Source organism: Calypte anna, chromosome 3 (genome assembly GCF_003957555.1).
Source record: "Calypte anna isolate BGI_N300 chromosome 3, bCalAnn1_v1.p, whole genome shotgun sequence".
Classification (NCBI taxonomy): Eukaryota; Metazoa; Chordata; class Aves; order Apodiformes; family Trochilidae; genus Calypte; species Calypte anna.
In genome coordinates this window covers 26,159,780-26,173,119 of record NC_044246.1, presented here as the reverse complement: position 1 = coordinate 26,173,119, position 13,340 = coordinate 26,159,780, and the positions used below count along the sequence as shown (strand labels likewise).

At 35.7% G+C, this 13,340-nt stretch overlaps 1 protein-coding gene across 2 annotated transcripts in view; it reads left to right on the top strand.

Moving 5' to 3' along the window:
- Positions 1–13,340, top strand: part of RAB3GAP2 (RAB3 GTPase activating non-catalytic protein subunit 2) — a 46,424-nt gene that overhangs the window by 15,532 nt on the left and 17,552 nt on the right. For both annotated transcript variants that reach the window (XM_030447884.1, XM_030447883.1), the window contains exons 4-18: positions 304–385; positions 2,361–2,408; positions 2,525–2,600; positions 2,763–2,864; positions 3,964–4,063; positions 6,494–6,592; positions 7,153–7,301; positions 8,291–8,370; positions 8,483–8,572; positions 9,389–9,528; positions 10,877–11,093; positions 11,426–11,569; positions 11,818–11,900; positions 12,455–12,519; positions 12,979–13,069. In XM_030447884.1, coding sequence (XP_030303744.1) covers positions 304–385; positions 2,361–2,408; positions 2,525–2,600; positions 2,763–2,864; positions 3,964–4,063; positions 6,494–6,592; positions 7,153–7,301; positions 8,291–8,370; positions 8,483–8,572; positions 9,389–9,528; positions 10,877–11,093; positions 11,426–11,569; positions 11,818–11,900; positions 12,455–12,519; positions 12,979–13,069 — 1,566 coding nt within the window. The remainder of the gene's footprint in view (positions 1–303; positions 386–2,360; positions 2,409–2,524; positions 2,601–2,762; positions 2,865–3,963; positions 4,064–6,493; positions 6,593–7,152; positions 7,302–8,290; positions 8,371–8,482; positions 8,573–9,388; positions 9,529–10,876; positions 11,094–11,425; positions 11,570–11,817; positions 11,901–12,454; positions 12,520–12,978; positions 13,070–13,340) is intronic.

The window sequence follows — 13,340 nt, the reverse complement described above, 5'->3', positions numbered from 1 at the left end:
GAACACTCAAATATTTGTCAGCTGTAATAGCACCATGTGAATAACAAAATGTTTTGTTTTCTAATCTTAATGATGATATAGTGATTAAAAATTGTCAAATTTAATGTAGGATTCTTGGGTAAATTTCCTTAGAATAGTCAGTAAAAATGTGGTTTTATTTTTATGATCTTCAAGGTTTGTAATTGGTACTTATTCTAAGTGTTGTAGAATGTATTTTATGGTCAAGAGGATTAGGAATAGAACTACATCTTTAGCCACAAAGCATTACAGTTTCATAGATGCTGTCTTTATTCTTGATGGCAGCTAAATGGAAGAACAGTGACAAAGGAAAAGAGGAAATGCAATATGCTGTTGGCTGGAGTGGCTCTCTGAATGTTGAAGAAGGGTAGGTGTTGAAATCAGCTGTGATTAAAATGTCATTTCATGTAATTTCATGCTTAATAATTAGTAGTATATGCTTTTACTCTTGTTTTGTTTTGTTTTTTGTTCTGTCATTCAAACACAGTTATGGTCTTTCACATTTTAATGTTGAAAAGTGAAATGTAGTAACCTGGGTGATCAGAGACCTGCAAAGGTCACTTTTCATGTATAATGTGATGTCCCGGGGCACAACACTATGTAAGTCCTGTGTACTGTCTGTGCAAACCAGTGTATTTGCATGAAACTTAGGCATTTTAATAGATCTAGGCTATCATGCTTTTTTAAAGGTTATAGAAGGAAAAAAAAAAAGGGACCCTTGTAGAGTTGAAATTTTATTACTGGAAATATATGAAGTTGTTTTAGAAATCCTCCTTTTTCATTTTCAAAACCTCAAGCAAATGTGAAGTCATCTCTCTGATCAAGAAACAGTTTGAGGCTCTAAGTCATTTATGGAATTGGAGAATTTACTTTGGTCATCCATTTAGTATTTATACAATATTTTTGCTTGATCTGTCTTCAAATAACCAGGCAGATGCCTGGTTGTTTTCAGTGATCTTGAATCACCCATATGGAAGAGGATTTTGCATGTCAATAAAGTTTGCAGCCTTGGGTTGCTGTCTGCCTTTGAACATTCTCTCTGTTGGCTTCAACCATCTGTTATTGCTGCAGGAAGTGTTGACTTAATCTGTACAAGTCATAATCCTTCTTTATAAACCTGCTGCTGCCACACATTTGAGCTGTTTCATGTGCTTCTCTTTTTAAGTTTTTTTCCACTTACTGTCACTGAAATTATCCTGTAATCTTTTATTTAAAAAAAAAAAATCTGTTTGAGAGTTGGTTTCTTAAAACTGTTATAGCCCCAACAGATGCTATCATACAGAACAGGCAGTTTTCTTTAGATACACACATTTGTATTCATTATATCTTTATTTAAGACTTGCAAACTTTTCCTGTATGTTAGGATTACATTTCTAAGAAAGTGTAAATAGGGTAGTTAGTATCATATTGTTGAAAAAAAAATTTCCTAAAGATATGCTTCAAGTGATAACATTTTATGGTGGCTAAGCTTTGCTATTGGAAAATAAGATTTCACTAAGATACTTAACATTGCTTAGAAGTTGTAATTGAATTGCAAGTTGTATTAAACTTGCATTTAGAAAGTTTTTTTCTCTGATTATCTAGCCTGAGTATTTGATCCCTTGTTCAGGAATGAAATGGTCTGGAATGCAAATAATTAAGAGGACTGCAGGCATTTATGCTTTATATGCTGCTTAGGATATAATTTTGAATTTTTATGTTCATTCACAAACCTTTGTACTGCTTCTGTTTCCTCAGACAGTGTAAAACTTTATGGTGGTAACAGTTAAATAACTTTTGATTTGAGATATCGAGGCCTGCTCATCTGCTTGCCTTCTGCATGCTTTGCCTGCCATACACAAAGTTAATTTCATTAACTGGGAAGGTGGTGTTAAGTCTTTAAATCCTCTCAAATTATAAAGCAGTGAAATTCAATGGATATAAAATCTACTTAATTGATTGATGTATTACAAAAAAATTATTTCAGTAAGTATTTTTTTGGTTTTTTTAAGAAAGTTGGTTTTGGTGTATTATAATAGGTAAGAAAACTTTAGATACATGAGATTCAACTTGAATCTTTACTAAAGAGTACTGGTGGAATAATCTGTGAATGATGAAAGAACATTAACAAGGTGTAATAAAAACTTATGCAATCTGTTTGGGCACTCTTGAACTGATAATTGAAAATGTCTTTAAAATAAAAAAGGTTTTCTTCATGGTTTTTGTATAGATATTATATACTGTATACTGCTTTTATACATTGTTAAGTACTAAAACTCTAACCTGGCAAGATTTCTTTTGTACAGCAAAATTTCATAACTGGAGAAAAACTGAGCTTACTAGTTTTCTCTTTCCATTTCTAGTGAATGTGTGAGTAGTGTATTGTGTATCCCGTTGGCAAGTCAGAAGAGGTAAGGATTGATATTCTTGTGTATATATGTCACCAGTCTCCTTGTGTTACATTTTTTAATGTTTACAGCTTAGAGCAGGATTTGTGTTTAACTTCCTGTATATCTCTGCCAAACAGGAGCTCTACAGGACGTCCTGACTGGACCTGCATTGTGGTTGGCTTCACTTCTGGCTACGTTCGGTTTTACACCGAGGTATGGTTCTCAACGTGGCAGGCCCAGAAGCAACCTGTTGTCCTCTTGTAATAAATGTCTGCTTCTATGAAACTTCTGTCCCTGAAGATTGTGATTTTTTTTTTTTGCCTTCCCAAAGAAAAGGGACAGGAGTGTTCATGCTTGTTATTCTTTCTTTTCTAGAGTGGAGTACTGCTTCTTGCCCAGCTTTTAAATGAAGATCCTGTCCTACAGCTTAAGTGCAGAACCTATGAAATTCCCAGGCATCCTGGTGTCACAGAACAGGTTTTGTCAGATTATTTCAAAAGCGAAGTGGCAGTGTTATGGGGTATGGAGGGGAGTCTTCTCTGTGAATCATCTATGTCCTGTACCAGATTTTGATGAGGGGACAATTCTTTAAAACAAGAAGCTCTGGATGTCTTGTTCTAAAAGTGTTCATACCTGTATAGTTTGAGGATCCTTAATTTCTGTTTTTTTTGTTTTGGTTTGTTTTTTTTAATATTTAGTTAACTGTGTAAATATGTTCTGTTTTTCTTTGTGATAACCTTGCAAAAGAAGGTTTAATTAATTTCCTATTTATACATTAGTGTGCATAAAATACGATAATGTATGGATGAAAGAAAAAAATGCAACTTAGCAGTTATCAAGAGTTATGTCTACTCATTCATAAGAACTTAATTATTACACAGAGAAGATAGATAAAATAAAAACAATTTTTATATGAGAGAGTTCTAGGAACTTCCATGTCATTATGAGTATTTCCTGCAGGAAAAGATCTTGTGGAGCTTTAGCTATATAGTAGAAAAGACATTTTTCTTCGCTCTTGCCTGAGTTGTTATGCTTTATGCAGAAAATTAATGAAGTAACAGAAGTTTCCAAGTTTTTACACAAATGCTCATCTGATTCAGCATTAGATTTTGCAATCAGTTTTGAAATATGTAAGCATTAAGGAATTCAAGTTTTGATTGCATATCACCAAGTAAGCATTTATGTACTCAAGTGGTAATTCAGGTCCTAATCCAGTTTCAGAACTTGGCTCATAAAACCTTGGTACTTGCATTCTAGACAAGCCTTTTTTTCTGTGGCCTTCACAAGATGCTATAACTTTTGTGTTTTCTCCATAAGCCTTAAAATATATTAAGCAAACATAAGAGTCATTGAAAGAAGAAAAAAAATAAATTATGTGCCTAAATAATTTCATATTTTGGATAGTTTAACACTGAATTTCTGTAATTTTGCCTTCCTCTGTTTTCTGGGATTTGTTAGACATTAACTCTCTGGATATAATCCTTATAGTCATGTAGTTAATAGTATAACAAGGTTGAAAATAATCTGTTTCAACAGTAACAGTGGTTTTTTTTTTCCTTCTCTTTTTCTTCCAAAGAATGAAGAACTTAGTATATTGTACCCAGCTGCAATTGTGACAATTGATGGTTTCAGCCTCTTTCAGTCCCTTCGTGCATGTCGTAATCAGGTAGCAAGAGGTATGTTTGAGCATAAATGTTAAATTCTAACTCTGTTAATTGTACTTTACATTACATGAAATTTACTTATTTTTGTTAAATATCAGAGTGGAATTTAGATCTTCCTTTTTTGTTCATCAGTATATAGGTATCTGCTGCATACAGGGAGATTTCTTCTTTTACAGAAAATGTTCTCAGGATACAATTTGTCCCAGTAGCATTGACTCTCTTGTACATTCTCACCAAAATAATGTATAATGGTTTTGGTTGGTATGGTGATGTGTTTTGAATTTGAGATTAAAACAGTATTGATAACATACTGATGTTTTGGCAATTGCTGAACTGTGCTTACACAGTGTCAAGGCCTTTTTCTGTTTCTCACAGTTCCCTGCCAGTAAGCAGGCCTGGGGTGCAGAAGAAATAGTGAGGGTGCACAGCTGGGACAGCTGACCCCCAGCTGACCAAAGGGCTGTCCCGTACCATATAATGTGTTCGCCAGCAATAAAATCTGAGGGGAAGAAGAGAGGGAACATTCGAAGTTATGGCATTTGACTTTCCAACTAACTGTTACGCATGATGGAGCTCAGCTTTCCTGGAAATGGCTGCTGATTAAAAGCAGTGAATGAATTAATTATTTTGCTTTTGTGCATGCAGAGCTTTTGCTTTGCCTAGTAAACTGTCTTCTGTGTCATCCCACAAGTCTTCTCACTTCTGCCCTTCCAGTTTTCTTCCCCATCTCATGAAGATGGGGTGAATGAGCAGTTGGATGGAGTTTAGGAGCCCACTGGGGTAAAACCATAGCATGCTGCTAAGGTGCCTCTTAGCATGTCAGGGTGCTTATTTCACTGACTGCCAGTGTAATTCTTTTCTTCCCAGTAAGAATTTTGTGGGCAGGGGTAATGCTGTGTTGATGACATTGGTAATAGTCACTGCTCTGGGAGCTTTTCGTACCTTGTTGGTTGTGCAGCCTTTGATTCTGGTCCTTTAGTGCAGTGCCTTTAGATACTCTAATTTGGAAACAGGGCCATTTTCCTGGGGTAGAGAACTACATAACAGTATTCTGTGTTAAATTGCACAAATACTGGGCTGTTTAGGTTCTGCAAGATGAAACATTGAACAGGTGCTTTTGCTGAATTGTTTTCCTGAATTCCCAGATGGTTCTTACTGAAATTTAGATTGCTCAGGTTTTTGTTTCCTTTATAGCAGGCCATGTCAGTAGACAATCATGAGGTTGGTTGTAGGTGAGCAGTGCAATGGATCTGCCAGCATGACAGCATTAGAAAGTGTTGGGACAACAGAACCCTTAAAACAAAGGCTTGACTCCTATATAGAAGGGGTGACTGGTAAAGAACTGAGAAGTGCTACTGTGGTGAGACAGCTCTCTGAATCATTGTAATGCACTGCTCACTCTTCTTCCAATTCAGGATGAAGAGGCCTGAGATAAAGCTAGCTGGTAGTAAAATCAAAATTAAAAGTTAAAGGGGTTTTATGATGTGTGAGGTAAAATTGCTGAAAGCTTGTTTGTGCTAAGAAGGAAACTGACAAATTAGTAGAAAAGAAAGCTGTGAAGGTTTATGGAGTGTTTAGTACTTAATTCTGGCTGAGAAGGTCTCTTTAGAAACTGGATTAGAGGAAGCATCAGGTATTCGTACTTTTTTTAATACTCTTCCCTAGAAATCTGTTTTTAGCTGTGCTCAAATCCTGATCTACTGTGGTAAATTATTCCCTGGGTCAATCTAGTAATGTTTGTTCTTTCTTCATGAAAAGGTAGCATTTCCAAGTAATATAAGGCAAAACTCCTGTAAATCAGAACTTTTAAGAACTAATACTCTGTGAATCATGCATGAAATAAGAAAGGAGACAGTGACTATAATGAGAAATATCTGCTTTTGCAACCAAAACGTGCTCTACTCTTTCAAATGAGTTGTAGTATCTGTATCCAGAGTGCTGTTGTATCTTCTTTCATTCTTAGTCATTTATGTTTGTTGTAACAGATGTTTTGAAGAGTTTAAATTATTGCTTTAGTTCTACCAGTGTTCTGACCACACACTGTCAGTTATCTAGTGAAAGTGCTTACTTTGCAAGTACTTTGGCAGGGGCATTTCCACTGAAATGTGCTTAGACCACAGAAATAAATTATAGTAGCATTTTTAAATAGTACAGATTATTAAATCATAAATGACTAGTAAAACAAAGCTCTGCAAGTACAAAATACAGTTCTGATAGACTGTCATGAGCAATTTTATTCAGTTAATTTTTTCAAATGTTTTCATTTCATTAAGGTGAAATTTAAGGCCATTTAAGCTCAGTGGGTGTTTAGATGTATGTTAGTTTAAAACTAACTTATTATGTTGGTTTAGGTTGCATAATTTCTGCCCTTTACTCCCATATATGCTATTACTTTGACTTTTACTCAGTAGGACTTTCTTGTGTTTTATCAACTTTTGTCAGCTGCAGCATCTGGCAATGAGAATGTTCAGCCTCCACCATTAGCTTATAAGAAATGGGGTTTGCAAGATGTGGATACGATTGTTGACCACGCTAGTGTTGGTAAGCATTTCTCTTTAATTTCAAATATTTGGCTTAAACAAAGCAATGGTTTTTGTGCTGTTAAATTTGGGGTGAGAGCACTTAGTGGTACTGGCTGGATAGAAATAAATAGGGGGGGAAGTCTGTCATAGTGAATGAACTCATTAACCATCATCAAAAAGATATTGTAATTTTTCTCCTAGTCAGATTGAGCCTCTCCTCTCCACTTGGAGGTGGGGAAAGGATGTTACAGCTGTAGCTCTCTTGCCCTCTGTTTAGCAAAAACCAATCAGGAGGCTCTAGATCAGATGCAGTTAATTCTCCTTTCTGCTAGGCTAAAGAACTGTCTGGCACACATATTAAGACTGGTATGGGTCATTCCTGTGTCTAGTATATAAAAAACCTGAAATTTAAGAGTATTCCTTTCAAAAACATATTTCCTGTGGTTAATGTTGCTTTTCCTTCCTTCCCCCTGAATTTTGGCTTGTCAGTCAAGAAGGTAGAAATATATTCAGACTTTTAGAGCAATTGTATACCTTTGTTCTGGAAGTGTAAGACATTCACTTTAATGTTTTTGTTAGGCACCATGACCCTGTCTCCTTTTGATCAAATGAAGACTGCTTCCAGTATAGGTGGATACAATGCAGCCATAAAAAACAGCCCACCTGCTATGTCTCAGTATGTTACAGTCGGAGCCAATCCTTTCACTGGTTTCTTTTTTGCCCTGGAGGTATGTACTACAAGGCTGACCTGATGAAACTCATTAATTAATCCTTCTCATTTCTGTATAGGAATTTCTAAAGTGCTCCTATATTCCTTTTATGCTGACATTTTCCCCTTTTCTTGATCATCTTAAACTGGAATGTTTTGGAGTAGATATGTTAGTTATATCTACCAAAGGTTCCTGCTAATGAGAAACTTTATCTTAAAATGAATGTGATAGAAAGCATTTTAATTTTTTTTTCAGTTATTAATTTATTGCCAGTTAAGTTATGCAATTTTTTCTTTTAAATATTAGGTTAAAAATGTGTAAACATGAATCTTAAAAATTTTTGGAGGCCTTTGGCTTTTCATCATGCACGCATAGTGCCTGAGTGTACTGTTGTCATTCCTTATAGTGGAACTACTACTTGTAGAAGAAAACTGCAACTTCTGTTTAATGATACCTGTAGCACACTTCTGTTGTCTTCAGTTTTATAGGAGGAGAAGGATGGCAATGTGGCTGTGTCTTTTGTACACAGAGACCCTATGTATGCTGTCCTTATCAGGACTGAAAATTGATTGAAAATGCTCAAGTGAGAATTTTGATTTTATACTTACTTTTCCAATATGATTATGAAAAAGATGTTTATGTTGATACTTGGCAAGGATGCCAGGGCCATACACACAGCTAACTCTCCATGATAAATTGTACATGGAGTTTTCTTAACTTCTGTTGCAGACAAACATACTGAGCTACCAGTGACTTGCAGGAGGATTTTGAAATGGTAAAGAGATGGCAGAATGGCTTTTCTGGGGGCAATGAATTAAAATTTTACAGAGTCTGAAAGCTATGCTTTCTGAGCTGAAAGTCCATAGGAGGCCTGAAAAACTATTCTGCAGTTGAGTTCAGTGTAAGATCTATTTCTTGGCTTTCTAAATACTTTCTTTCCTTCATTTCAGGTTGGCTGACAACTGGCTGTTTCTTGGTCTTCTAAACATTTTATTCCTTTCTTTCAGGGCAGCTCACAGCCACTGCTGTCTCATGTTGCCTTGGCAGTTGCAAGTAAATTGACTTCAGCGTTATTTAATGCTGCCAGGTAATAACAGAAAAAAATACATTAAATTATTTTTGGTTTAGTAGCCACATAGTAATTTGAGGATTTTTAGGACCATTGGTATGATCCTCATAATGTATTTTTCTATTGCAAGTGGATGGCTTGGTTGGAAGAGTAAACATGAAGAAGAACCTGCCCCAAAGCAGAAACCAAAAATGGAACCTGCAACTCCATTGGCAGTGAGGTAGGTTTTACATAGTGTCTCAATTGCTTTAAATCTCTTGTGTTTTTAATTAGCTGAATTATTTTGGAAGGTGCATAGTGTTTCTTTTTCTTTTCTTGAAACAGTGATGATAGTTTGGAGGTAATTTCTTTTAAGCTTTGTTTCATTTCAGTTTATCATTATGGGCAAATGACTCATCTCTGCCATTTACAGTGTGTAGGTTCATTATTACTATAAAAGAACAGTGTACGGGTTTAATGATAGCGTAAGTACATGAATAGCAGCCCTAAAATTTATCACTGAAGAGCTTCAAAGAAGCAGCATTTTTGCTTCCTGTAGTTTAAAGCTCCTCACAAAATTAGGAGGTATCCTGTTTCCCTGTTGATTGTGGAGAGAAGAGAATAGAAACAATGGGTTGTAGCCTAATGTTTTAAAGCAAGCTGATAAAAAGCCAAATTAATTCCTGATTGTTGTTTTTCATGATTTAAAAAAAATTGTAATTTAAATATTCTCAAAAACTAGTTGGCATTAAGAGAGGGCTTACAAAGTAACCCATTCCCCTGAGATCCTTGTCTGGCAGTGTATCACAAGACAATTATTCTCCTGTTTTCTGAACTTCAGTTAGCACCAGGACTTCATCCACAGGTCTCCAAGATCCGTCAGTAGACAGCACAAAAACTTTTTTTCATACTTTGCTCTTAATTTTACCCATACCTTTTGTTACCTTAAAAAAAAGTAATCTTAGTCCATATCAGATACTCTGTTTGCTATTTCTGAAGAAAAATAGTTATCTAGTGGTTTTGCTTGATGATGATATTATTGTTGTTTATATTTAAGGTTTGGACTTCCAGATTCTCGTCGTCATGGTGAAAGAATATGTCTTTCTCCTTGTAACACTTTGGCAGCAGTAACAGATGATTTTGGAAGGGTTATTTTACTGGATGTTACAAGAGGACTTGCAGTTCGCATGTGGAAAGGTATGTTAGTGTATGTTAGTACAGCAAGTAGTATTCTTTAAAATACTGTGGCATATTATGTTCAGATTTAGAATTGCAAGTCTTTTTCCATTATTAAGACAGACTTCAGTACATTGTGTTATTACAAACCAAATGTTAAAAGGGCATATAACAAAAAATCCATAAAGGTGTGGTACCAATCCTTGAAACAGTAAAATTCCATTTGGTTGGTTAATATTGTATAGATTTTTTTTCTCACACACTCTATCACAACAGCAACAAAAATAGTTTTAAAAGAGATTTAGCTATAATCTCCTGTAGTGGAACAAAGCAGTCAGACACCTCTGATTACCGAGAAGTGGGTGTGAGCCGGTATCAAATCCACCTGTGCCCAATTAGGGCAGGCCCCCTATTGAGCATGTGCAAGGCCAGGGGGCCAATAAAAGGTGAAACTCACAGCCACAGACCAGCTCACTCTCGAGCACTGTATTACCTTCATTGCGCCACTAGCGCTCATTGCCTCCAAGGTGAGGCTCTCTGTGGAGTCTCAAACCCGGGGCTTTCGGCATTGCGGTACTGGGTCTTAATCAGCTGTGCCACAAGAGCTTGTTTTTCAAGCAAGCCATATACTGAATTTAATCTTTTGGACTGGAGTGCACCTTTTCTCATTAACTGAGTTATGAATACTTTTCTACCTTCTCAGTGTAATATACATTTTCATAAAGTTGTTTTATACATTAATATTTTAATTGCAGTTTGGAGTCATCATTTGTACTTGCTAGAACATAGTTTATCAGTGTCAGTAGAGGTTGTCTAGCTTTTCTGTTTAGAAAGGTTTTACGTGGAAAGTGCTTGCATTACTCTGACACTCAGAGAGGGGAAAGATGAGTATTTTTATTGGTTTACTAAAAAATTGTGTTTTAATGATGAAAATGTATTAATAAAAACATATGAATGAAAACTTACGTGGACATCTCTTCCCTGAAATCTTTTTTTGTTGTTTCAAAACATGGTAAGTCTAGACACTTATACAGATTTTTTTTTTTTTTTGAGAAGTTATTGCATTGATGTAATGTTCAGAGTATAAACTTGATGAGTTTTGGATTGTTTTGTGGCTTCTCCCAGAACTTGTTTCTCCCCAAAGCTTTGCAGAAGGCTTCCTGTGGCTCTGAGACATCCTCTGGTAGTCCCTGTTTTAAGACAATGCACCAAAGTTCTTGTCAGGAGCCTGGCTACTGGCCAGAGTTGTGCAAATTTGAAACAGCATTTCAGACAGCTTGGGGCTGGAATAATACTGGGTGGGTGGTGGTGTGTACTGGCCGTGTAATAATTTCTGTACACTAATGTACATTTGCCTTCTCTTACAAAGGATACCGTGATGCAGAAGTTGGTTGGATACAGACTGTAGAGGATCTTCATGAGAGGGAAACTGAGAAGGTGGATTTTTCTCCTTTTGGAAATGCACAAGGTCCAAGCAGAGTGGCTCAGTTCCTTGTGATCTATGCTCCAAGAAGAGGCATTCTGGAAGTATGGAGTACGCAGCAAGGGCCTCGAGTTGGAGCCTTCAATGTGGGGAAATATTGTAGGTAAGAAACTGTTAGCAAGTAGGCAAAGTGGCTGTCCTGCTGCAATAAAAGGGGTATTTTGGATATGCCAGCAATACAAGTGGAAAATGCTTCTTGTGTTCTTGCACTTCTTGTGTTGGCCACAGTATTTCTACTGAATGCAGCTTGTTGTAGAAGGGGATTTTTGTCCTGTTTCATCACTCGGCTTTCTTTCCTAATTGCACTCCTAACAGTATTTAGCAGTTTTTAAACCTTAGCTTTATAAATTTTGTCTTCATTTTATTCAGTGTGCGGAAAGGTAAAGTTGCTAGTTATGTTCTTCCTGTAAAGGCAATATTTTTGCTTGGTTTCAGACTGTTGTATCCTGGCTATAAAATAATGGGTCTGAACAATGTGACCAGTCAGGGATGGCAGCCCCAGACTTACCAGATATGCCTTGTTGATCCAGTCTCTGGGAGTGTCAAAACTGTCCATGTACCTTTCCATTTAGCACTGAGGTAAGGACTTGCTGTCCTCTGCATAACCAAATGAATGCCATTATTGGTTTTGGAAACTGTTTGTTTGATTTACAGAAGGTGTTTCTTCTCAAGCTGAATAATACTCTAGTAATGCTTAGGTTGTATGCATTAACTTGATTTTTATTACCATATAATGTTACTTACATGTAACATAAGTAATCAAATAATTTTCTGAATTGTTCACATTAGTTCTCTTCACTCATGCAATTAAAATTATTTCCCTTCAGTGATAAAAAGAGTGAGCGAGCAAAGGATATGCATCTAGTGAAGAAGTTAAATACATTACTCAAAGCTAAAACCTCAGATCTGGGTAGGTTCTCTTGTATAATTTCTTAAGATTGTATGTTATCTATGTTATCAAAAGTTTTTTATCTGTCCTCTCTAAGTATTTAAACACAAGTATGATTGTGGTGCTTTCTGACATCTCTGTACTATGAATTATGACCTTTAGGTAGGTTGATTTTTTTAATTTTAATTTTCATTTCTTTTTTAAAAAAACTATCAGATTAAATTTATCTCATACAAGGATTCAGTATAAGCCTTGTCTACCATGAAAATCTTAAACAAATTCTACTTTGAGTGCTTGCATAAAGCACAGTCTATTGCATCTGTTATGCAGTGTTTGATTCTAGATAGTCTTCTTCCTGTAAGTAATACATACTTCTTACAAAGAACAGATTTGGAGTAAGAGATGCCACTGAGCTCTTGTTTTATTTCATTTTCCTCAAGCTTATTTTGGCAACTTTGTAATAGCATCTTCATCTCTATAGCATGAACCCACATGCATCTTAACTGTGATATAAGTTGACTTGCTTTTCAGAGTGCATTTGGGAAATATGAAGTCATGGTTGTCTCTGTTTGCAGATTTAATTGAAGCTGAAGCAAAGGAATTAATACTTGATATCAAATACCCTGCGACAAAGAAACAGGTGAGTATTTAGAGGCTAGTATGCTTTTTTTAATATTAGGAAAAAAATATTGAGATATCAGATTATAGTGCTAAATCTCTTTAAATCTTTTAAAATATGTAATTTTTTTCTTTGAGTTACTTGAAGCAAATGAGTGAGCTATTTTGGTGGGTTTTTTTTTTACAATTTTGTTTTGGGGCTTTTTTTTTCTTTCTTTCTTTCTTTTTAATTTTTTTACAACACATTGACTAGAATGAATTTTGGCCAGTGACTTCCTGAAGGCAACTTCCATAATAAAAGTCAAAATAATAAAAAGAGAGCAGACTGTGTTGTAGGATCAACTTTTTCCACAAGTACATGTGAAGACAAAATACAGATGAAAAATTATTGTCACAGTTATGGATTGTTGGCTTACCTTGTATGTTTTTACAGTTAAAATAAGCAAATGTTTATTAATTCTGAGGAATATCTGCTTAATAGGCTCTGGAAAGTATATTGGCAAGCGAACGTGTGCCACTGTCATCTCTCACAAACATCACTCAGACATTAATGGATCATTTAAAGAAAGAAGGTTGGTGGATATTTGGATATTTGTTTTGCAAATACAGAGGGGCATTTACACTGTGTCTGCAGTGCTGTGAGACTGTTGTAGAAATATTCTCTTCCACAGGGAGACCAGACTTGGTCTGTTTAGTCTTGCTGCTAGATTTCACAGGATGTTGCTTCTACCTTTTTTTTCAAATGCAGACTTCAAATAACTCACTAGTAAGTATGGTCTGCTGTGCTTGCTATGTGCCCAATAGTTTGTGGCTATATTAAGAAAAGAAATTAAAAAACTGGGC